This window comes from Oncorhynchus masou, chromosome 11 (assembly GCF_036934945.1).
Source record: "Oncorhynchus masou masou isolate Uvic2021 chromosome 11, UVic_Omas_1.1, whole genome shotgun sequence".
NCBI classification, from domain to species: Eukaryota; Metazoa; Chordata; class Actinopteri; order Salmoniformes; family Salmonidae; genus Oncorhynchus; species Oncorhynchus masou.
The window spans coordinates 30,926,241-30,953,511 of record NC_088222.1 but is presented as its reverse complement, the minus strand read 5'-3'; the positions used below and the strand labels follow the sequence as shown (position 1 = coordinate 30,953,511).

Sequence of the window (27,271 nt, the reverse complement as noted above, 5' to 3'; positions counted from 1 at the left end):
GTGTCAACGACTGATTCCAAATGTACTTTCAATCCAAAGTAAATCTCAACTTTGTTAAAAGTCCTCTAAAGTAAAACAATTGTATTTATTATAGTGATTAAGGAGTCAAATTAAAACAAAGTAATATGCCCACCAACATTACACAACTAATACAGAAAACCATAAATGCTGAAATAAGTAAATCAAATCAATCAGGAGAGAATAGTCACATTAACTGATAATTGGCACAGATAGCAAGAGATATAGAGAGTGAGAAAGGGAGGAGTGGGCATGGGAGAGAGGGAGAGAAATACAGGTGGGGAGGAGGGAAGAGATAAACTGTCCTCAAGAGTAGGATGGATAGAGATGCATAGAAAGACAGGGAGAGAGGAAAGGGGAGGGAAAGGGAGGGAGGAAGACAGCTCAGGCAGGAGCTCGAGGGAGAGAGGAGAGGAGGTATTGGGAAAGATGAGGGAAGCCGATAAAGAGAGCAGGGTAGAGATAAACATGAATAGACAAAAAACGAAGTGGGGGCAGATTGATAGAGAGAAAAGGAGTGGGGATAAGTAACTGGAGAAAAAGGAGGCAATAGATAAACAGTGAAAAGGGAGAAGCTGGACTGTAAGATTTAGAGAATAGTCAGATTAATAGAAGATCGGAATGCCATGAACCACAAGGTTGGGAGTTCAAATCCCAAGTAGATTGCATGTTGAATAATGACTACTGTAAAAATGAACATGCACAATGTAATTATGTATGTTGAAAACAGTGTATGTTAAAAGCACTGTTTATGTGTGTAACCAGTTGCACAGACTTTTTTAGTTAATAAAAAAGTAATAATAATAATAATAATTTCTATTTGAATGAACATATGAAATAAGTTGCGCAAACAAATCATTTTAAGTTGACTCAATTTTTGCCTACGTTTTCTCAATTTTGAGCTGCCCTGACCCTGACCCTGACCCTGTCGTTCTGTACCTTTCGGACTCTGCTCTGGATCACTGACCTCTGCCTGCCCTTGACCTGTCGTTTGCCTGTCCCCTGTTTTTATAATAAACCTTTGTTACTTTGAACTGTCTGCATCAGGGTCGTCTCCTGAGCCGTGATAAGTTTGGGCCAACTACAAATTTTAAGTTTAGTTAACATTTGAATGAAAAGTTGAGTAAACAAAAAAAGTCTGTGGAACCAGTTACTTAAATCGTAATAAGTTGAAACAACTACATTTTGTTTGGAGAGATCATACAGAGAGCGGTGTCATCCCATCATGGTTCTGAGATGGCCCTGCTGTCCAGAGCCCTGGCCTCCCTACCCACAATGCCCCGCTGCATGCTGCGGCCTGGCTACCCTCCGTGGTGTGGCGTAGTATGGTGTGGTGTGCTGTGTGACTCAGTGTTAATTAGGTTAGTGAGCTGAGAAAGTGGAGGTCGGCCTTCTGTTAACAGGGCCACTGAGTTGGGCTTCCAGGATTTGGTGGCTGAGCAGGCAGCCCTGCAATTGTCGCATTACAGCTGTTGAGAAGTGTGCAAGTACCCAGGCTGCTGAGGATTAGGACACTGCATGGGAGATGGTTCATCAGGTTCACCACTCACCATACAGCAGCACACCATACACACCATGTCCTCCTAGTGCATGTTCTTATCAGAGCCTAGATGGACGTGGAGGCAAAAGCAGCACTCACATGCAGTCTTATTCAGCTCTTACACGTGCTTCAGTATAAGCACACGGCACGCACACACATGTACGGACACTCACTTGTGCTCACACACACACACACACATTATAGGCTATATTGTGTATGCAGCCCACAATTTATATATGCAACCAAAGCCCACACACTGACACATTAAAGCAGCAATTTGGGGATTTTAAAATCGGTTTAAGAGGCATTTACAGGGTCAGAAGTAATTTAAATCCACCTCATTGGAGCTAGGAGGCAGATGGAGGCAGATGGAGACAGATGGAGGCAAATGGAGACAGGTGGAGGCAAATGGAGACAGGTGGAGGAAGATGGAGACAGATGGAGACAGATGGAGGTAGATGGAGACAGATGGAGGTGTGATTCACATAACTGGATCTGCATGCAAGGCTGCAGATAATTTAGCCATTCAGGCACATGAGCAAACAAAACACACACTGACACATGGACACACAAACTGAAACATGGACACACACACTGACACATGGACACACACACTGCACTGACTGACACATGGACACACACAAAACCCTTCGAGCTATAACCTCAAATGCTCACTGATTACAAGGTAGAGAACTGAAACAGTAAATTATGTGGAAAAAATCTGAAAATGAGATATGCCCACAGTTTGACCTAATCAAACAATAATTACTGTGAGAATCATCTCTGGTTGTAAAAAGGGAGTGGCTAACCTTACAGGCTTACAGTATATTGAGGATCTGTGGTGTCAAAGGACTGTGTCTGTGGCTGTTTCTACATCTCCTATTTAAACTCAACCTTGGATGACTTCTGAATCCACGCTTCGCATTCGCTGCCATCTGGGTTGTTTGTGGGAGACGGACAATGAGCCCTATATAAACTCCCCCTTCCCATCTCCCGATCCCTGTCTCCCCTCATTCCCTCGCTGTCCCCCCCTTCTCCCCTCTCTCATCCCTCCCTGTCTCCCCCTTCTCCCCTCGTTCCCTCCCTGTCTCCCCTTTCTCCCCTCGTTCCTTCCCTCATCCCTCCCTGTCTCCCCTCGTTCCTTCCCTCATCCCTCCCTGTCTCCCCCTTCTCCCCTCGTTCCCTCCCTCATCCCTCCCTGTCTCCCCCTTCTCCCCTCGTTCCTTCCCTCATCCCTCCCTGTCTCCCCTTTCTCCCCTTGTTCCCTCCCTCATCCCTCCCTGTCTCCCCTCATTTCCTCCCTCATCCCTCCCTGTCTCCCCCTTCTCCCCTCGTTCCCTGCCTCATCCCTCTCGGTCTTCCCCTGCAACTCCTCCCCTCCCTCCTTTCCTACCCTGCCTCCCAGTGGTGGCAGAGAGAGCACCTGGCTGTCAGGCCGTCTGCTGCTGTCTGTCACGCCACAGTGCTGGCCTGTTACGGGGCACCACCACACCGCCACACTGTACAGCACCGCACTGTATGCTATCATGGCTTGACCCCGCGCCGCACGCATCCACACTGTCACCCTCACCACACTCTAACAAGCCCGACTGTACGCCGTGGCAGTCCGACACGCTGCAGCCAATAAGTCTGGGAGAGAAGGACTGGGAAGGAGGGAGGGAGAGGGAGGATAAGAGGGAGAAAGGGGATGGAGATAGATAGATAGATAGATAGATAGATAGATAGATAGATAGATAGATAGATAGATAGATAGATAGATAGATAGATAGATAGATAGATAGATAGATAGATAGATAGATAGATAGATAGATAGATAGATAGATAGATAGATAGATAGATAGATAGATAGATAGATAGATAGATAGATAGATAGATAGATAGATAGATAGATAGATAGATAGATAGATAGATAGATAGATAGATAGATAGATAGATAGATAGATAGATAGATAGATAGATAGATAGATAGATAGATAGATAGATAGATAGATAGATAGATAGATAGATAGATAGATAGATAGATAGATAGATAGATATCGAAATGGAGGAAGGGAGAGAGGGGATACGTAAATGGAGAAAAAAGGGAGAAAAGAGGAGACGATAGACAAACAGTGAAAAGGGAGAAGAAGCTGGACTGTAAGAATTGGGGGAGGGCTGCCTGTGAAACCAGCCAGTCTCTCACGCCAGTCACTGAGTGTGTGGTCTCCTAGCAACACTGTCTGCATGTGTCTCTCTCCATCTACTAAATATTCACAAAGGGGGATGTTAGCGCTGTCGTTCATTATTATCTGAATGGGAAAGTTAACATGCTACGGATCCAATTTTACCCTGCTTAATTAGTATTTCTGTGTACACCTACATCGTGTCTTAATTGTCATGGTATATCTGTAACAAATAGACGCCATTCTTATATATTCTCCAGATAATCACAGTCAGCTCTTAGGCTACCAGCCAATCACACAAACATGCATTATGGAAATCCATATAGGCCTACTATGAAATTAGATTGGGAGCAACCTTGGTTACCATGCTGTATTTGGTGTGTATGGTTGTTGTTGTTTTTGTTGTTGTTGTTTGGCTATAAGAATCGATAATGTACCTTTCTTGTGACAGAACAATGCAAGAGAATACAGTGTGTTGTTGAGTCACTGTGATGTAATGTATGGTCAAAGAGGAACCCTACTGGGATACCACATGGAATTACTGCCAACCACTGGGCTGCTTACACCAAAACAAATGAATTCAAAGACCGAGAAAAAAGCATTCAATCATGCAACGCTTGGGAAATAGAGTGGTATTGGGTTTCTCCAAAAGAAAAATGAATGCATGTGACAGGCATTTGTATTTATTCAGTGGAACCCATTAAGATCAGGGTCTCATTTACAAAGGTGCCCCGAGGACAGCAGTACAAGAATTAAAAATCTTCACCAAATTACAGAATCAATACTACAGTTTCAAACACCACAAGTACAATGATTTACATTCAATCCAAATCGCTGCAATTCTCATTAAATTAATTTAACATTAAAGTCCTAAACTGTCATAGAGGCACCAGAGAGTCAAAATGTAGGGAGATTTGTCCTCTATCCAAAAATGGGGGGCACTAAACTGAAGGTGGATTTATCCAGATCGGTACGGACTAGTGGAACCTCGAGAGTTAACCATCCCTGTGAATGGGTTTGGTGTCTCATATTTTAAAATGTTAACAGTGAACACACATACACACGCAAATACACGTGCATGCGCATGCACACATACAGATAAACACACTGCACACATGTAGTACACCCTCCTTGATTGGTATATTCCCTCTTCCACCCTGCATTGGCTGCTCCTCTTCCTCTGCATTGTTCAAACTGAGTGACCAATGAATCTTTCTTGGAGTTGGAACAGAAAATATACTCCAAATAAACGTCCTCTTTCCTCCTCTCACCCGGCCGTACCACTGGCTTTCTGTTCCACTAGCACACATAACTGATTGGCAGCAGCTAATGGAGGATGATAATATGGCTAACTTTAATTTATGTGATGAGTATTCTGTCAATAACACATTAATATGCTACATATACAGTACCAGTCAAAAGTTTGGACTTTTATACTATTTTCGACATTGTAGAATAGTAGTGAAGACATCAAAACTATGAAATAACACATTGAAAAATGTAGTAACCATAAAAGTGTTAAACAAATCAAAATATATTTTATATTTGAGATTCTTCAAAGTAGCCACCCTTTGCCTTGATGACAGCCTTGCACACTCTTTGCATTCTCTCAACCAGTTCATGAGGTAGTCACCTGGAATACATTTCAATTATCAGGTGTGCCTTGTTAAGGTGTGTGTTTGAGCCAATCAGTTGTGTTGTGACAATGTAGGGGTGGTGTACAGAAGATAGACATATTTGGTAAAAGACCAAGTCCATATTATGGCAAGAACAGCTCAAATAAACAAAGAGAAACAACAGCCCATCATTACTTTAAGACATGGAGGTCAATCAATGCGGAAAATATCAAGAACTTTGAAACTTTCTTCAAGTGCAGTCGCAAAAAACCATCAAGCGCTATGATGAAACTGGATCTCATGAGGGCCACCACAGGAAAGGAAGACCCAGAGTTACCTCTGCTGCAGAGTATAAGTTCATTAGATTTATCAGCCTCAGAATGTTCAGCCAAAGTAAATGCTTCACAGAGTTCACGTAACAGACACATCTCAACATCAACTGTTCAGAGGAGACTGTGTGAATCAGGCCTTCATGGTAGAATTGCTGCAAAGAAACCACTACTAAAGGACACCAATAAGAAGAATGTACTTTCTTGGACCAAGAAACACAAGCAATGGACATTAGACCGGTGGAAATCTGTCCTTAGTTCTGATGAGTCCAAATTTGAGATTTCTGTTTCCAACCACCGTGTCTTTGTGAAACGCAGAGTAGATGAAGAGATAATCTCCACATGTGTGGTTCCCATCATGAAGCATGGAGGAGGAGGTGTGATGGTGTGGGGGTGCTTTGCTGGTGACACTGTCAGTGATTTATTTAGAATTCAACACACTTAACCAGCATGGCTACCACAACATTCTGCAGCGATACGCCATCCCATCTGGTTTTTGCTTAGTGGGACTATCATTTGTTTTTCAACAGGACAATGATCCAAAACACATCCACCAGGCTGTTTAACCAAGAAGGAGGGTGATGGAGTGCTGCATCAGATGACCTGGCCTCCACAATCACTTGACCTCAACCCAACTTTTATGTAACTTTTATTTAACTAGGCAAGTCAGTTAAGAAGAAATTCTTATTTACAATGACGGCCTGCACCGGCCAAATCCGGGCCAGCTGTGCACCGCCCAATCACAGCTGGTTGTGATACAACCTAGATTTGAACCAGGGTGTCTGTAGTGATGTCTCTAGTACTGAGATGCAGTGCCTTAGACCGCTGTGCCACTTGGGACCCCCATTTGAGATGGATTGGGATGAGTTGGACAGCAGAGTGAAGAAAAAGCAGTCAACAAGTGCTCAGCATATGTGGGAACTCCTTCAAGACTGTTGGAAAATAATTTCTCATGAAGCTGGTTGAGAGAATGCCAAGAGTGTGCAAAGCTGTCATCAAGGCAAAGGGTGGCTACTTTGAAGAATCTCAAATATAAAATATATTTTGATTTGTTTTTGGTTACGTTTTTGGTTACTACATGATTCCATGTGTTACTTCATAGTTGTGATGTCTTCTATGGTGCAGTCAACATACAAAGGCACTCAGTGACCTCCACCCCCCCCCCCTCCCTCCTGCAGTAACCTGCCCTTGGCTTCATCATCTCTGGTTGGAATCTGCAGTAACCTGCCCTTGGCTTCATCATCTCTGGTTGGAATCTGTAGTAGCCTGCCCTTGGCCTCATCATCTCTGGTTGTAATCTTCAGTAACCTGCTCTTGGCTTCATCATCTCTGATTGGAATCTTCAGTAACCAAGGTGACTCAGTACATGAACATTCACGGGCTAACAACACACACGTGAACACACAAACACTTACAAGCATGTGCGCATTCACACACACACCTTATGCTCAAGAACATTTTTAATGGAGGAGAGGCCAAACACACACAACCACCTCTACCGTCTCAGACAAACACCCTCAGCAAGGAGTCCCAGACAATACCTTAGCTCGGCTTTGCGTGTGTGTTTGTGCTTGAGAGCGAGAGAGCGAGAGAATATACCGGCACTGGAAGCTCAGCATGTGTGGTACAGTATGTGCAGCATACGCGCCATGATGAGAGGAGCAGCACAGCAGCACACCACACTCCTCAGTGATACCATTGGGCTGCTGCTGAGTCTCTCATCCAACAGGACAGCCTGCCCTCGAGGGACAGACACAGACGCACTCTGCCTCGGCTGGCTCTGTGAGCCTGAATTTACACACACTCTAAACGGCAAAGGCCAGCATGACCTGCTGCTGGTGTCCCGCGTTGCCATGGGAAATTTGGTAGCCACCATCATGTCATAGACAGAAAGGCAGACAGACACACACACACAAACTCAATCACTCACTCACATGCACGCACACAAATAAACAAACAAAACAGCACACATCATGCAAACAAAAACACACACTGATATCCCTCCTACTTCTAAATCTCTGGGGATCATCTTGGCTGGCTATGTCTGTCTACTGTCATGTGCTGTCTGTGCTGCTGCGTTCATCCCTCCCCTCTGGGTAGCTGAGGAATAGAGAGGGCATGTGTGTGTAGAAAGAGGGAAGGTGTGTTTGTGTGTGTGTGCGTGTGTGCGTGTGTGCGTGAGAGAGAGAGAGAGGAGAGTAGCAGTAATGACAATGGGAAAAATGCAGTTCCTCAGGGAGGAGGGGGCAGAAGCTTAAAGACGCACACACTCCAGAACACGAAGCCAGCATCCTTTTCTAAACAGGATCTGACTATCCTTTCGTATTTTATGCAAATTAACCTGCAACATTGCCCTGCCCCCTCCTTGTTGCTCTGAACTCCTCTATTGTATAATGCAGAGCATTGGTTTGTTTTATATGCAAACAAAATTGCATGACAATAAAATAAGCACATTTATTTTTAGGCAAACCTACAATGCCTCTGATATCATTGAAGATATTTAGTAGCATTATGAAGCAATGAACCAGGACTGTATGAATACAATCATCAATTGATCAAATGTATTTATAAAGCCCTTTTTACGTCAGCAGATGTCACAAAGTGCTGTACAGAAACCCAGCCTAAAACCCCAAAGAGCAAGCAATGCAGGTGTAGAAGCACAGTGGCTAGCAAAAACTCCCTGGAAAGGCAGGAACCTAGGAAGACACCTAGAGAGGAACCAGGCTCTGAGGGGTGGCCACTCCTCTTCTTACTGTGCTGGGGGATATTATAGGAGTACAAGAACGTTAAGGCTAGATCGTTCTTCAAGATATTCAAACGTTCATAGATGACCAGCAGGGTCAAATAATAATCACAGTGGTTGTAGAGGGTGCAACAGGTCAGCACCTCAGGAGTAAATGTCAGTTGGCTTTTCATAGCATTCAGAGGTCGAGACGGCAGGTGTGGTAGAGAGACAGAGTGTACCAACCCCTTTAACTTTATAATGGTAGTCTAGCATCTCCCCAAATTGCTAACGCATATTTTGTCTGAGAAGACAACAGTGTCTAAGAGTGACAACAAATACTGTAGTTGGGGTCTATTACTGAGTGGAATATATTTACATACTGTATTGCAAACCCAATTGAGATCCATGACAATTAGCATGGTATAAGGAGAAGATAGAGCCATCCCCCTGCTTATTAAACAGAATGATCATTACACAGGTGCACCATGTGCTGAGAACAATAAAAGGCCACTCAAAAATGTGCAGTTTTGTCACACAATGCCACAGATGTCTAAAGTTGAGGAAGCATGCAATTGTCTTGCTGACTGCAGGAATCTCCACCAGATCTGTTGCCAGATAATTTTATGTTCATTTCTCTACCATAAGCCGCCTCATACTTCGTTTTAGAGAATTTGGCAGTACGTCCAACCGGCCTCACAACCACAAACCATGTGTAATCACGCCAGCTCAGGACCTCCACATCTGGCTTCTTCACCTGCGGGATGGTCTGAGACCAGCCAATCGTACAGCTGATGAAACTGTGGGTGTGCACAACTGAAGAATTTCTGTACAAACTGTCAGAAACCGTCTCAGGGAAGCTCATCTGCGTGCTCGTCATCCTCATCAGGGTCTTGACCTGACTGCAGTTCGGCATTGTAACCAACATCAGTTGGCAAATGCTCACCTTCAATGGCCACTGACACGCTGGAGAAGTGTGCTCTTCATGGATGAAGCCAAACTAGAGCTCTGTTTGAAGTTCACAGCGACTGGGGCAGACATTGTGATTAAGAGACCTTAAGAAAATATGCACATTTATGTATTTTACAGTTATAAGGAAGGTGAAATCTTATAGTTAGTTGTTTTGTTAATTGATTATACTACCTTTAGAACAAATATAAGTCATTCCAAGCCTTATTCAACCAGTTTTGTTCAATAGGAAAAACATCATATAAAATACTCCATATTTTATCATTTTTGTACTGTGTACTTGAGCTTGTGTCCTCAAAAGGGACGACACCTCAGAAATGTATAACTATTTCTACCAGAAAGGTGAGATTTTAACCATTCTTGGAGTATGCAGCATTACTAGTTATTGTTTATGGCCCTCATAATAAATTATTACTTTTGGGTATTGTGTAGATTGCATTTTCGATTACATTTAGTGTAACGGCTTTCTTCTACCTCCTCTGACGAAGAGGTGGAATAAGGATCGGACCAAAATGCAACGTGGTTCGTTCGATACATCTTTAATTAAGAAGAACACGAACAATACAAAACAACAAACGTCGAAAACCGAAACAGCCCTGACTGGTGCAACAAACACAGAGACAGGAACAATCACCCACAAACACACAGTGAAACCCAGGCTACCTAAATATGGTTCCCAATCAGAGACAACGATAATCACCTGACTCTGATTGAGAACCGCCTCAGGCAGCCACAGACCAATCTATACACCCCACACAACCCCAAGATGAAACACACTACAAATAAACCCATGTCACACCCTGGCCTGACCCAATAAATGAAAATAACATAATAAATATAGACCAGGGCATGACAGAACCCCCCCCCCCTAAGGTGCGGACTCCCGGACGCACAACAAAAACAATAGGGAGGGTCCGGGTGGGCGTCTGTCCATGGTGGCGGTTCCGGCTCGGGACGTGGAACCCACTCTATGAATGTCTTATTCCCCCCTCCTCGCGTCCTAGGATTGTCCACCCTCGCCGCCGACCATGGCCTAGTAGTCCTCACCCAGAACCCTACTGGACTGAGGGGCAGCTCGGGACAGAGGGGCAGCTCGGGACAGAGGGGCAGCTCGGGACAGAGGGGCAGCTCGGGACAGAGGAAGCCCAGCACTGAGAGGAAGCCCAGCCAGGCAGTTGAATCCGGCAGATTCTGGCTGGCTGGCAGTTCTGGCAGATCCTGGCTGACTGGCGGATCTGGAAGAGTCTGGTTGACTGGCGGATCTGGAAGAGTCTGGCAGATCTGGAAGAGTCTGGCTGACTGGCAGATCTGGAAGAGTCTGGCTGACTGGCAGATCTGGAAGAGTCTGGCTGACTGGCAGATCTGGAAGAGTCTGGCTGACTGGCAGATCTGGAAGAGTCTGGCTGACTGGCAGATCCTGGCAGACTGACGGCTCTGGCTGCTTCATGCTGACTGACGGCTCTGGCTGCTCCATGCTGACTGGCGGCTCTGGCTGCTCCATGCAGATTGACAGCTCTGGCGGCTTCTTGCAGACTGGCAGCTCCTTGCAGACTGGCAGCTCCTTGCAGACTGGCAGCTCCTTGCAGACTGGCAGCTCCCTGCAGACTGGCAGCTCCATGCAGACTGGCAGCTCCAAGCAGACTGGCAGCTCCAAGCAGACTGGCAGCTCCAAGCAGACTGGCAGCTCTGGCTGCTCCAAGCAGACTGACAGCTCTGGCTGCTCCATGCAGACTGGCAGCTCTGGCTGCTCCATGCAGACTGGCTGCTCCATGCAGACTGGCAGCTCTGGCTGCTCCATGCAGACTGGCAGCTCTGGCTGCGCTAAACGGGCAGGAGGCTCCGGCAGCACAGGAGAGGCGAGGCGCACTGTAGGCCTGATGCGTGGTGCTGGCACTGATGGTACTGGGCCGAGGACACGCACAGGAAGCCTGGTGCGGGGAGCTGCCACCGGAGGGCTGGTGTGTGGAGGTGGCACAGGATGGGCTAGACCGTGAAGGCGTACTGGAGATCTTGAGAGCAGTGTTGGCACAGGACGTGCTAGGCTAGGGATGTGCACAGGAGGCCTGGTGCGTGAGGCTGGCACCAATTTCACCAGCCGACTAACACGCACCTCAGGACGAGTATGGAGCGCTGACCCAGGTGCCATCAAATCCCTGACACGTTCCGTCGGGCGAATTCCATGCAAAAAGCACCAACACAGCAACTCCCTCATTTCACTCTCCTCCAATTTCCCCATTAACTCCTTCACAGTCTCTGCTTCGCTCACCTCCAACACCGGTTCTGGTCTCCTCCTTGGCTCCTCACGATAAACAGGGAGAGTGGGCTCAGGTCTGACTCCTGACTCTGCCACACTCTCCCTGAGCCCCCCCCCCCCCCAAGAAGTTTTTGGGGCTGACTCTCGGGCTTCCATCCGCGTCGCCACGCTGCCTCCTCATACCGGCGCCTCTCAGCTCTCTCCGCCTCCAGTTCTTCTTTGGGGCGGCGATATTCTCCAGGGTCCTTCTCCAAACAATTTCTCCTCCCAATTCCAGAAGTCCTGTGATCGCTGTTGCTGCCTTTGTTGCTTCTCCTGTGGCTCCTGCCTGTTGACACGTTGCTTGGTCCGTTTGTGGTGGGTGATTCTGTAACGGCTTTCTTCTACCTCCTTCTCTGACGAAGAGGTGGAATAAGGATCGGACCAAAATGCAACGTGGTTCGTTCAATACATCTTTAATTAAGAAGAACACGAACAATACAAAACAACAAACGTCGAAAACCGAAACAGCCCTGACTGGTGCAACAAACACAGAGACAGGAACAATCACCCACAAACACACAGTGAAACCCAGGCTACCTAAATATGGTTCCCAATCAGAGACAACGATAATCACCTGACTCTGATTGAGAACCGCCTCAGGCAGCCACAGACCAATCTATACACCCCACACAACCCCAAGACGAAACACACTACAAATAAACCCATGTCACACCCTGGCCTGACCCAATAAATGAAAATAACATAATAAATATAGACCAGGGCGTGACATTTAGTTACACTTAAGAGTTTATTACCATATTTTGTAAGCAAAACAATTTGACTCATATTGTAATTAATTATAGATTATATTTTATAGAAATCTGGAAACACTGGACAGCTACTTTAAAATAGGCTATGTTGTGCACTCCAATCGCACAGCAATACTTTATCCTACCAATACTATCACATTTAAATAGGCTACCGGTCTATTTACTTTCGAGTAATGAGCAATGGATAAATGGTAGACTAATATTTGTTGTGTTGCAGGAATACATCAGTCATGTCAGAAAAGGAGAGACATGTCCTGAAATATTATTAAGATGTAGGCCTATATAATACAAAAGAAACACATTAGGGTTAACAGACATGCTGCTATGTGAACTCCTTGCCAACGCCAAATGAATCAGTTTTATCATTAGGCCTATTCGTTTTAAGGTTCTCTTTAGTCTACCATTATTATAATTCCCATGCATCAAACACCTCCATTTCCCTCAAAATAACAATATTTGCTTGCATTACAGTTGATCAACCACTAGAAGTTGTGCGTACGCATGGTCTGAGATTTTGTGTGGAGATATGCTCACTTTCCAGACAAGTTCAAAATTGATAACAACCTACAACCTTTGCGGGAAAACTGGCGCACGCATGTTTTAGAGTCTTTTCTCTGCCTACGCACTTTGATAAATGAGGCCCCTGAAGTGGAGCGAGCAGCAAGGAGCTGCCTGTCTGACATGTTTACCTCTGCTGTTTCTGGGCCAGCCAGTGGAAGAGAGGAGAGAGGGATGCTACTGGAGGGAGCTCTGCTGCTCTGCTGTTTCTGGGCCAGCCAGCGGAAGAGAGGAGAGAGGGATGCTACTGGAGGGAGCTCTGCTGCTCTGCTGTTTCTGGGCCAGCCAGTGGAAGAGAGGAGAGAGGGATGCTACTGGAGGGAGCTCTGCTGCTCTGCTGTTTCTGGGCCAGCCAGCGGAAGAGAGGAGAGAGGGATGCTACTGGAGGGAGCTCTGCTGCTCTGCTGTTTCTGGGCCAGCCAGTGGAAGAGAGGAGAGAGGGATGCTACTGGAGGGAGCTCTGCTGCTCTGCTGTTTCTGGGCCAGCCAGTGGAAGAGAGGAGAGAGGGATGCTACTGGAGGGAGCTCTGCTGCTCTGCTGTTTCTGGGCCAGCCAGCGGAAGAGGGGAGAGAGGGATGCTACTGGAGGGAGCTCTGCTGCTCTGCTGTTTCTGTGCCAGCCAGCGGAAGAGAGGGATGCTACTGGAGGGAGCTCTGCTACTCTGCTGTTTCCCTCCCTCACTGTTGTGTATGATTCATGTTCTGTTAAACCACTTATTTGAACCATTTACGTCGCTTATCTGTTTTTCCCCTATCGCTGTCCTACTCTGTTCCTTTCAACCGCCTCTGTTGATGAGCAGGGATTGTATTCTAAATCCAACTCTCTACTTCTGTCTCCCTCCCTCTCTTGTTTACTATAGTATAAATCCTTGATTAACGTTTTCCCCTTTTTTGAGTTTAGTAAATTCATGTGTGAGTTTCGATCAGATGGAGAGGAGCTCATCAACACAAGCTGAGTACTATGAGGAGATGAGAGGGCTGTTAGAAGAGACACACACACAGCACAGTATCTTATTGAAACACTCATCTCTGTCGTGTTTATTAGTTGTATAATGGTAGGTTATTATGATTGATCTATACTTCCAGAACCTTAGAAACTCCTCAAAGTTTGTGCGTAAACAAATAATTGCCATGTAGTTATGCAGGCTAGCTACTTCTCCTTTGCTATCTAGCCAACTAAATCTAACACGCATCAAGCAGCTGAAATGACAGCAATTTAGTTTGTTTTACCTTCATTTCTATTGCCATTCATTTGGATATATCCATTATAATGATCTTGATACATGAATTTGCCTGGCTCAGAGAAGCTGTCAGTCTCATCACGTTCATATGCATGGTACTGTGGAGATTGCACTAATCTACTACCAAATCTGGGATAGGTCTTCATCCTGTGAGCACCCAGCACCAGGCTCCATCTCTCATCCATCCCCAGCTTTAGAGTACTACAGCTGGACTCCACAGTCACTCTGCAGTCTAATATTACTGCACCTGCTCTGGTTCCTTAACCCACACTCAGAGACACTCTCTCTCTCTCTCTCTCTCTCTCTCACTCACTCACTCGCTCGCTTGCTCCCTCCCTCCCCACAAACAGGGCTCCAAAGCATACTGTATATAATCATACTGCTCACATTCTGGTCCGGTCAAATACAATTTTGAGATTTACAGGAAAGCTGCGGTAAAAGATTGATCGCAGATCAGCCAGATCGGGAGCCCGGCAATGCCAGAATTCTAGTGGAGAAAGGAGCTTTAAACGTGAGCATCTGCCATGTCTGTCTGACACTCGCCAGTTCCTCCCTCCGTTTCCCTCTCTGTCTCTCTCTCGCCCTCTGTAAGCCTTTTCTTGCCCCCTGTCTGTCGGGCTCATTTGAGTATCCCTCCATCTTCCAATCACTCGTCATCTCTGGAATCCCACCACGTCTTTGTCTGGAATGACTAGCCCTCATCAAAGGAAAATGGCTAGATAGTGTTTGCTTTTCTCTCTTTCCCTCTCTCGTTCATTGCAGTGGACCCTCGTTTCCCTCCTTTAGTCATCATCCCCACTTACACACCTATCCACACCGGTGTTGCTGTTTGCATCCTACTCATTGATATCTTGAAATAAAGGATACCAGAAATATGTGAGGTTTCCAACAATGCTGCTGAAACGTGTGTGTTTTTCATTCATGTTTCCTGAGTGAGAAGCTGCTCAAAATATAGAGGGTTCATTGGGTTCATTGGCACCAACTGTCCTTTCTCAGATGGAAGATAGCATTAGCAATGAAAACACTGAATTGTGTGACCTTCAGGGAGAAAGGGGTCGGTGGGAATTTGTACGTTACTACTGCATTGGCCACCTTTGTAGTAGGAGAAAGACGTTGGCGATGTGTTCTTGTCCACCACCACTAGTAGTTGAGATTCTCTGTCTACTATAATCACTGAACTTTGAAGGAGTTCAGGGACATTGGGTGAGGATGATGATGCTTGATGCTTTTAACTTCTGTTTTAAACAATATTGTAGGACACCTTGGTTCCTAAAGCACTCTCTAATAGACACACCGACACTAACAGAGATGCAAACACACACAGAAATCTCTATATGGAGATTGATTTTCAAACAGAAATAAGATCCAACCCCAACATATACACGTACATCTATAGTATAATACCACTATGTAAGTAAGCTTTCACTATAAAAGCAAATCATAAAACAAACAGAAGCGAGTAAGGAGCGGTGCCATCTAGATGCCAGTCAATTCATGTATTGCACTGGAAGTTGCAGTAAATTCAACTGACCAGAAATTCAATGGACACATATTACACACATACACTCAGGTTCAGGAGTGTATGTGAACCTGAGTGTGTTTGACAGGATATGGAATTGCAGCCTGGTCTCATAGACTCGACGTAACATAGTAAATGCCAATAAGGGACACACTCAAATTAGCATGATATGTAATGTTTGGTATGGTGCATAAGATAGAAGGCTACTTAAGGCAAAAATGAATAATAATAATACGGATGTCTAGCAACCCAAAGGTTGCTTGTTCGAATCTCATCACGGACAACTTGAAAATTGTATCAACTTTTCAACTACTTAGCATGTTAGCTAGCACTTCCCCTAACCTTAACCTATAACCCTAACCCCTAGCCAAGCTAACGTTAGTCAGCTAGCTAACATTAGTATTAGCCACCTTGCTAACATTAGCCACAACAATTTGGAATTCATAAACATATCATACATTTGGAAAATTCGTAACATACTGTACATTTAGTAAATTCATAACATATCATACTAATTGTAATTCGTAATACATCATCATCATCATACATACGTACATACATCATACATACGAAATGGATGATGGACATGCACAAATTAATATATACCATACGAAATGTAACATATACTAAATGAAGTATCTCCGATTTACACAAAGAATAATATGAAATGTTCTGAGACCAGGTTGGGAATTGGATTCAGTCAAATAAATTGTTAGCCTACAGATGTGTGTAGACACCATTGCGCATGTGGAGTTGAGCTTCTTAACTAAACCTCCTCATTACGCCCATCCAAATAAAATGTAATTATGATTATTATTTATGAAAAGCTTATAATTATTTGCATAGAATGTGTGTGTGTGTGTGTGTGTAGAAATGCTACACATTGCTCTGCAAGGGTGGGGACACATGTCTGCAGTCACACAAAAAGCCTTGAAATCCCCCATCCCACCAACCCCCTTCCTGTAATTTAGTAGGTCTACATTTGGTACTTATTTGTCAGTCTCAACAACATAAAAAAAAATCTGCCTAAAATGTATGTGTGTGTAAGTGAGCGGGAGTCACGTTTGAGACCGTATCCAGCACTGAAATGCTACTACACACACAACCCGGCACGACTCCACCTCTATGTTTGTCCAATTCAACGACCATGGATATGACATGTAGCATATGCATTCTCACGTTGGCATTACATTTATTTGAGATTAAATTATATTATCTGGAGCAATGATATAAAATAGCTTCACGAACTCCTGAAAACAAATTATCATCCCAGCCAGACGAGCACATCCCCAACCCAACAGCCCAAATATGGCAAACCAATTTACCTGCCAACGCGCACAGGCGTGCGTAATGTCTACACCAGAATATCTATCCACATAAACAAAATCAACCATGTAATTATTATGAATTCCAATGAAACTATCGGTATGTTTTACGTGACGACAACGTCTGACGAGTGGTTTTCTGACACAGTGGTCCGCTTATATGATTAAAACGATGCCATGCATGGGCTCCATCATCACAAGTCAGCTGATCGACTTCTTGTTATCGTCTGAAATATTTACGAGCACTAGCCACTACTGACTTTAAGACCTGGGCTGCGTTATCTTTATACTTCTGTGGCAAATAAAGCAAACATGCTGTCTACAGTTTTTGTGGAAAATTGCATCGCCTACAAACACACGATATGGCCTCTAGTAGACGAGGCTACTTGTGCTACAGCAGAAAGTACGTAAATTGTTGTGGAAAAACACTTACACCTCTCGCTCCTATAAACATTGACTTCTCATGCAATTAAACCGTAGGCTATATCACATGCAATTGCATATCAAGGGAATATGATTTCATCGATGGCGTTTGGTTATTCAAATAAGAGGCAACATTTGCTGTTCCTATAACATGTTAAGGGAAATAAATGTAAAGGCATTACCTTGTAAAGCAACGGATGTATGGCTTGGCGCAGGGGTAAGTGCCAATATCCAGTAGTAAAATCAGACAACAACAAAACCACGCCGGGATGTTGATGACATTGCCGTCTTCCTGGAAGAACGGTAAAATTAATACACTTTTTCCAGATGTGTCGAGAAATACTGAAAGATAGAATATCGAAATGGGCGGATCTTAGAAGATTGCTGGCTCTTGTTTACATGCACAGCCTTTCTATTTGTTCACCGATTAAATTGCCACTATGGGCTACCCTTTAAGAATTCTGATTGAAATCCATGGTGCAGTTCATTGCGACGTTACAAAATGCTATTCTCCCCCCCAAAAAACCCATTCACAAATAAAGTAATGGAACGCTCCTAGATTCTGCACGTTATCTGAACCATCCGATAAAACATGGATGGCTTAAATTTAAAAAATGAACAACTGCACAAATAAACATAAGCGGTGCGCTACCAGATATTTGCATTTATATTAATATTAATAATTGTTCTCCAGAGGAGGCCATTGGTTGATCAAATAGCGGATGCAACGAGGCAGGTTTATGAAGATTCCATAATGCGCGTCTCGCTCAACCGATGTGACGCTCTGTTTTTTTTAATTGTCGAGTCGACATATCTGACCGCCTTACCGAGTATACATTTTCTAAGTATTTGTTTTCTACATTTCTATGTCTGCCCTTTTCCCCGCCTCTCTCTATCGACGCAGGTTGAGTAGTATTTACAATTTCGTCTGCGGTCTCATTGCAGACGTAAGCAGTCTGGCAGCGTGTGGTTTTTATATCCGAGGTTCACAGCAGCACATCTTTTTAGCTTTAAAATGACAGAGAGGCTACAACATATATTAATTCACACATACAATCACACGCGGCTTGGAAAAAGCACAATGTTTACCGGTTGAACTCTAACAGACAGATTTAAAAAAAATATTCAGAGATACATTCAACCACTTCAAGACTTAAGCAATTCATCAATTTATCTGAATAGGCATTTATGTTATGAGCAGTTATGTTAAACATAGTTATTCACCCTATCACTTCATTGGGTTCTTCCTATTGCGCCCCTTTAGGTCTGTTTTCATATTGAGAACTGCAAACTAAATAGTGAGCAGAGTGAGTTAAATTGGGATTTTATTCGCGGTGGAACTGTCCAAAAACTGTTTTACATTCCACGATCATTTTGAAAAACAGATATGTCTATTCAATTACCACTTTATAACAGTTGCCTATTATGCTACAAGTTCTAGGCTGTCTGTCGTGGTGGTATTATTTGAATCCATTCATGTTCCTCCTTGCCTTCTGCCTGCAATAAGAGGTTCACTCATTAGGCTGTCAAAAATTATCTATTATATTGATAACATAGTTGAGTGACCAGGAGGAGGAGAGATCATGTGGGACCATTCTAGCCAATGAGAGGGCAGATAGGCATGTGAATAACAGGCAGATTTTCAATATAAAGTAGGGTTTTTTTCAAAGTTGCCGAAATGCCATGCGCTTCCACTCATATAAGTGCATTCATAACAACCTAACCATTGCTAAACTTATATTTGATAAAATAAGCCTCACGTAGCATGTTAGGAATTATTTTCTGTTGTTGACCAAATTTAACATTCTCATTGACCATACAGACATTTCTCACCTCGTGGTCGTCTTTTCGTGGACAGATTTGGGGCAGAGTAAACACTCTTGTTTCGACTCTTCTTCTCTGGCTATATGAGCTGTCAGGGCAAGGCGCTGTTCAGTGACCGTGGTGCTGAATAAACTGGAAGTCTCATGTTTAGGCTACCTTATTTCATGCTGGTCGTGGTACTGTCCATATTGCTGAATGTTTGTGGGCCTAGGCGCTGCCCTGTTCAGTTGCCGTGTTACTGAATAGGTAATAACTTGTTTTCTTTGAGCTGAACTAGCAACTGCCCATTTTTCTGAATGCTTGTGAGTCGGTAGGGCACATCAATGACGATAAAAGTATTGTGTGGGCTGTCTTGTTAGACTTCAGTGCAGCTTTTGAAGTTATCGATCATAGTCTGCTGCTGGAAAAACTTATGTGTTATGGCTTTGCACCCAATATGATAATGTGGATAAAGAGCTACTAGTCTAACAGAACACAGAGGATGTTCTTTAATGGAAGCCTCTCAAACATAATCCAGGTAGAAGCAGGAATTCCCCCAGGGTATTGCCCTTTTTCAAGCCTTACTAGTAAGGCCAGTGTGTCTATGTATGCGGATGACTCAACACTATACACGTCAGCTACTACAGTGACTGAAATGACTGCAACACTTAACAAAGAGCTGCAGTTGGTTTCGGAATGGTCAGCAAGGAATAGGTTAGTCCTAAATATTTCCAAAAATAAAAGCATTGTATTTGGGACAAATCATTCACTAAACCCTATACCTCAACTACATATCATACTGAATAATTTGGAAATGAAGCAAGTTGAGGTGACTAAACTGCTTTGAGGTAACGCTGGACTGTAAGCTGTCATGGTCAACACATATTGAAACAACATTAGCTAAGATGGGGAGAAGTCTGTGCATAATAAAGTGCTGCTCTGCCTTCTTAACAACAGTATCAACAAGGCAGGTCTACGGGCCCTGGTTTCTACCTTCTTTACAACAGTATCAACAAGGCAGGTCCTACGGGCCCTGGTTTTGTCGCACCTGGACTACTGTTCAGTAGTGTGGTCAGGTGCCACAAAGAGGGACTTGGAAATATTGCAGTTGGCTCAGAACAGAGCAGCAGGGCTTAAAAGTAAAAGTACACTGAGAGCTAACATTAATGACATGCATGTCAATCTCATGACTCAAAGTGGAAGAGAGATTGACTTCATCATTACTTGTTTTTGTAAGAGGTGTTGACATGCTGAAGGTACAAATACTAGCACACAGCTCGGACACCCATGCATACCCCACAAGACATGCCACCAGAGGTCTCTTCACAGTCCAAGTCCAGAACAGTCCAGGTGCACAGTACAACATAGAGCCATGACTACATGGAAATCTATTCCACATCAGGTAACTGATGCAAGCAGTAGAATCAGATTTAAAAAGCAGGTAAAAATACACTATGGAACAGCTGGGACTATGAAGTAATACAAACATAGGCACAGACACATGATAACATACGCACTATACACACACGTACACATGGATTTCTGCATTGTAGATATGTGGTAGTGGTGTATGGGCCTGAGGGCACACACTTAGTGTGTTGTGACATCTGTAATGATTGTATTGTAATGTTTTTAAAATTGTATCACTGCCTTAATTTTGCCAGACCCCAGGAAGAGTAGCTACTGCCTTGGCAATGTAACAAAAATGGAACAAAAATAATTTGATGCTGGATAGTGAACAATGTCAGAAAAGTCTTTGTGCAAAACAAACTTCCAGAAGTAATCAAGGCACTGTCATGTAGTGGAGCATTTTAAAACCCTGTATTGTTTTACGGCTTATGCATGGTAAGAATGAAAAAAATCTCAGCCTCAGATTCCAGTCATGAAGGCATCAGTCCATTACATGTTTTCTAAGTCTTGACCAGAGAAAATAGTCTTTACCTGGTTCCTCCTGATAATTTTTCAAAAGTGTTTTCATTGTCTGTATGTAGCCATAGATTCTCTATGATTATGTGTAAATATCACTTGGAGAAATCATATCCATTATGTACCGTGTATGGCTAAGCTCCAAACCAGGGAGATGGAAGAAATTTGAGAAAGCTGAGGGTATAATTGCAATACCCTTTCTAGATAGATAAAATAGTTATAGGCCTACCTTTAGTGCTTTATTCTCTTTGATGGGCGACAGGTGACGCTAGGCCTTTAGAGCACCAGTTGCCTATTTGAGAAATGCGCCAGAGTTAGAGGATAATGAGTAGTCAAATTAATGAGAATCATGTCCAAGATAATGTAGCATATAGTGAGTCCCTTTTAAAATGTATTCATATTTGGTGATAAGTCTACACCTTGTTTTTCATATTTCACAACCCCTGAAAGGCTGATGTGGAAGCGCCCTTCTGTCTCTACAGGGTGTAGGCCTACAGCAGGGGTCTTCAACCTTTTCTTGCCCAGGGACCCCCTCCCAGGCAAACCGGCGACCCAGACCCTAGCAAAAAAATAAAAAATGTGCTTCACATCTTGTCTTTATCATCAGGTGAATGATAATGGCAAGGAGAAGTAATAAACATTTTAAAATGAATATAGTTGGTAGACAGTTAATTATTTTGACCTCCAAATTATATTTGGAAGAGAAAGTAGAAACTCTAACATCGCTTATTAGCTAGAAAGGGAACTCCAAACACATTTTCACTATGTCACGATCTTGGAAATAAGCTGACCAAGGCGCAGTGTGAATATAGTTCCACATATTTATTTAAGTGAAACTAACAAAACAAAATAACAAACTTACAAAGACCGTGAGGATGTAGTGCCCAAACACAGTAACAAACAATCAATATCCCACAAACACAGGTGTGACAAATGCTACCTAAATATGATCCCCAATTAGAGGTAAAGATTACCAGCTGCCTCTAATTGGGAACCAAACCAAAACACCAACATTGAAATGTAAAACTAGAACACCCCCTCGTTATGCCCTGACCTACTACACCATAGACAAACAAGGGCTTTCTATGGTACACTAAGAGCAGTTGTTTAGCAGGTTAAACAAAGGTTAGCCACGTGTTGGCAAAAATGCATATCCTAGTTAAGAAAGCTTGCCAGCGGCACCTGCTGCACTGGTAGCTTATTCGTGGGTGCTTTTTCAAAGCCTATGTCAGACCGTCCAGTGAGCGTAACTGGCTCCAACAAGTGTCATTTGCTAACTTTTAATTTGCAATAAAATGCAAATTAATTACTTAAAAATCATACAATGTGATTTTCTGGATTTTTGTTTTTGATTCCGTCTCTCACAGTTGAAGTGTACCTATGATAAAAATTACAGACCTACGTGCGTTGTAAGTAGGAAAACCTGCAAAATCAGCAGTGTATCAAATACTTGTTCTCCCCACTGTATATAGAGATTTTCGCAGACCCCCTGCAGTACTAGGGTTCCATGGACCCCTGGTTGAATACCCCTGGTCTACAGGGATCCTCCCATGGTCTAGAAAGTCAGAAAACATATAGGGCATGTATGGAATTTGTGTAGCTGACATGCATCAGATCATTTCAGTGTCAGGATAAGCATTTGACGTCTCATGAACCACATCAATATAATATAATGATATGTGTATCTGGAATGCACCCATTCATGTCAGATTTCAACGCACGTTGACACTGGAACATACTTTAAACATTGTGACTGACATGACACTTGCCAAGCACTCCAGCTGAAGGTCAGTGCCCTGCGGCCCCAAATATGTTAGTCCGGCCATGAACAAAAACCAACTCCAATTAAATGCAATTTAACCAGCTTGGCCAAGTGCATTCTAGTTTGTCAAGTAGAATTTTTGGTAGAATATCAATTTGACATTGTGTTATGACAGATAGACCTAAAACATTTCCCTGATCTTTTTATTGATATTCCGTAGGCTAGAACTAATTATATGGTGATGCTTATATGATAAAAGTTAGATCATTTAGGACGGCCTATATACAGTCCTAGTCCTATTAAGTAAATATGAAGAACGCTCACACTTTTCCTTTCATCTATGTAACTACAACTTATCATTCTCATACTGTTTTTCGACTTCAATGGTGCAAGCACATACCTAGCTCTCAAAAACCATTCTCGGTAAATAGGGGTTTTCAGCGGTTACATTTAACCATGGTTGGCTCCATGTGAACTACAATTCCGAGTGTCTAGTTTGAGAAAAAGACGCCTCACAAGTCCTCAACTGGCAGCTTCATTAAATAGTACCAGCAAAACGTCAGTCTCAATGTCAACAGTGAAGAGCGACTCTGGGATGCTGGCCTTCTAGGCAGATTTCCTCTGTCCAGTATCTGTGTTCTTTCTGATCTTTTGTTTTTATTGGCTCGTCTGAGATATGTATTTTTCTTTGCAACTCTGGCTAGAAGGCCAGCATCCCAGAGTCGTCTCTTCACTGTTGACATTGAGACTGGGTACTATTTAATGAAGCTGCCAGTTGAGAATTTGTGAGGCGTCTGTTTCTCAAACTAGACACTCTAATGTACTTATCCTCTTGCTCAGTTGTGCACCGGGGCCTCCCACTCCTCTTTCTATTCTGGTTAGAGCCAGTTTGCACTGTTCTGTGAAGGGAGTAGTACACAGCCGGCTTTATTGTTTGAACAGCAGATCACTAACACAGGACCAGCGACGGAACCTATGAAGGTGGCTGATATTAATTTCAAACACGTGCAGTTTATGATCTACAGTCTGTTTTCCGAAGTCCAACTCCATAGAATATGTTTCTGAACACTTACATACACTACCGTACACAGCGTTGTACGAGATCTTCAGTTTCTTGGCAATTTCTCGCATGGAATAGCCTTAATTTCTCAGAACAGGAATAGACTGACAGGTTTCAGAAGTAAGGTCTTCGTTTCGAGCCATTTTGAGCCTGTAATCGAACCCACAAATGCTGATGCTTCAGATACTCAACTAGTCTAATGAAGGCCAGTGTTATTGCTTCTTTAATCAGAACAACAGTTTTCAGCTGCAAAATGGTTTTCTAATAATCAATTAGCCTTTTAAAATGATAAACTTGGATTAGCTAACACAACATGCCATTGATGGTTGCTAATAATGGGCTTATGTTACAAATTTGCTGTGCTTAATTAAGATCCAGGACTGCATCTTTAACTCTCAAGTAAACAGTAAACAAAAATCTCATACCTGATTGTGTGTAACTTTATTTGATTTTGTGACAGTACTGCACTGTCACCACCAGGGGGAGGAGAACTGCATTTGTGAGAAACTGGAAAGAGCAAAGCATGTTAGGGACTACTTCCCAATGAAGGTACACTACATGACCAAAAGTATGTGGAAACATCCTCGTCGAACATTTCATTCTAAAAACATTGGCATTAATATGGAGTTTGTACCCCCTTTGCTGCTATAATAGCCTCTACTCATCTGGGAAGGCTTTCCACTAGATGTTGGAACATTGCTGCAGGGACTTGCTTCTCTTCAGCCACACGAGCATTAGTGAGGTCGGGCACTGATGTTGGGCGATTAGGATCGCAGTCGGCATTCCAATTCATCCCAAAGGTATTTGATGTGGTTGAGGTCAGGGCTCTGTGCAGGCCAATCAAGTTCTTCCACGCCGATCTCGACAAATCATTTCTGTATGGACCTTGCTTTGTGCACTGGGGCATTGCCATACTGAAACAGCAAAGGGCCTTCCCCAAACTGTTGCCACAAAGTTGGAAGCACAGAATCGTCTACAATGTCATTGTATGCTGTAGCATTAAGATTTCCCTCCACTAGAACTAAGGGGCCTAGCACGAACCATGAAAAACAGCCCCAGACCATTATTTCTCCTCCACTAAACTGTACAGTTGGCACTATGCATTCGGACAGGTAGCGTTCTCCTGGCAGACGCCAAACCCAGATGTGTCCGTCGGACTGCTAGAGAACGCGTTTCCATTGCTCCGAAGTCCAGTGGCATCGAGCTTTACACCACTCCAGCCGACGCTTGGCATTGCAGATGGTGAATTTAGGCTTGTGTGCGGCTGCATGGCCATGGAAACCCCTTTCATGAAGCTCCTGACGAACAGTTCTTGTGCTTGTTGTTTCCAGAGGCAGTTTGGATCTCTGTAGTGTGTTGCAACTGAGGACAGATGATATTTACTCGTCAGTCTGTGATCTTGTATGGTCTACTTTAAAAAATAAAGGAGAGCCGCACACTCTCGGTGCTCAGATGCAAAAAAATAAAATAATGTTCCAATGTTTCGACAGACAAGCTGTCTTTATCAGGGTATGATGAAAATAGCTTGTCTGTCGAAATGTTGGACATAAAAATATATATATATTATTTTTGCATCTGAGCTCCTAGAGTGTGCAGCTCTCCTTTATTTTTTAAAAGTGTCCACTCCGCTAGCCAGCACCTCACCTGCGTTTCTTTCACCTATAGATTACCTTGTGTGGTCGACCAACGGCTGAGCCGTTGTTGCTCCTAGAAGTTTCCACTTCACAAAAATAGCACTTATAGTTGACCGGGACAGCTCTAGCAGGGCAGAAATCTGATGAACTGAATTGTTGGAAAGGTGGCATCCTATGACAGAAAGTCACTGAGCTCTTCAGCAGGGCAATTCAACTGCCAATGTTTGTCTATGGAGATTGCATGGCTGCGTGCTCGATTTTATACACCTGTCAGCAACGGGTGTGGCTGAAATAGCCGAATCCTCAAATTTGAAGGGGTGTCCACATACTTTTGTATGTATAGTGTATGTATGGTGAATGTGCCAAACTTTCTAAACTGACAGGATTATTTTTGGTCTTAATCATTTTTAACACCCCTCTATTCATTTTTAACACCCCTCTATTCATTTTTAACACCCCTCTATTCATTTTACAGCATTGAGCACTGTTTCTACACATTAATGTCCCAGCTTCTATTCCTCAATCTGTATCTCTCTTTGCCTCTGCTCAGTTGGTGCTAAAAGTGAGAAAGGCAATGCGGTAGTGATTGTGATAGGGGGCGCTGCTGAGTCTCTTCTGAGTCTGCTTGGGGTCAACACTGTGGTTATGAAGCAGAGGAAAGGCTTTGTCCGGGTGGCTCTGGAGTTTGGGTGAGTTATCTATTTTATGAATGGACCTGTAGTGAAAGGCTACAAATTCACAAGAAAGCACAATGTTGTAGTTATAAAATAATACAACCATACATCACATAGCTACATCATTGATCCCTCGGTCCACCAAGCTGCCTGGCTTACTGCTTTAGGCTGGGTTTATGAATTACTTATTTGTATATTTATTAGATAGAGACCCATAATAACTCAGCGGGTCAGTTCTAATCTCTCTCGTTGTTCATCAGTGCTGATCTGATGCTTGTCTACTCGTATGGGGAGAACAATATCTTCCACAAGGTGATCTTCTCAGATGGCAATGTGGGCTGGAGGATACAGCAACTCTTTAAGAAGATCATGGACTTTGCCCAGTGTCTGTTCATGGGTGAACACTGGTTCTGGATTTCTTACCACTGCCCTGTCACCACTGTTTGTAATGTTGAAAATGTCTTATGATGCACAATCTCTTCCACAGAGTTGCCTTCGGTAACTGAGGTTTATTTTTTTCTGTTACACGGTAGTGTGTAGAAGTAGTGGCTTCAGAAGTAATTTAGTAAGTTGATAGAAACCTTTGCAATTCACATATTCACAGAAAAACGCTTTGAGTAATCTGATTGTAGAACGCAGTGCTTGTGTAGATTTGAACAAATGCTCTCATTCTCTATGGTATACAGTATGCACAGCAACATTGTGTTAAGTATCTCACTCTGCTTCACCCAGTTTTTCATTGTGTGTTCCTCTTCAGTGGGTGGTCCTATCCCAGTGCCAAAATGGCCTTCCCCCAATCAGGAGGAAGTGGACCTCTATCATGACCTCTACATGGAGGCCCTAGCCAAGCTCTTGGATGGACACAAGGCCAGCTGTGGACTCTCAGACAGCCACGAGCTGCAGAGCATGAAGGCCAATCATTAA

At 43.6% G+C, this 27,271-nt stretch overlaps 1 protein-coding gene across 1 annotated transcript; it reads left to right on the top strand.

Moving 5' to 3' along the window:
• The first annotated feature begins 1,254 nt into the window (after nt 1–1,254).
• On the top strand, nt 1,255–27,271 carry LOC135547857 (diacylglycerol O-acyltransferase 2-like). The gene is made up of 5 exons (XM_064977081.1): nt 1,255–1,346; nt 6,844–7,019; nt 26,224–26,362; nt 26,608–26,792; nt 27,105–27,271. The coding sequence occupies exons 1-5, from the start codon at nt 1,255–1,257 to the stop codon at nt 27,269–27,271; spliced, it is 759 nt and encodes a 252-aa protein (XP_064833153.1).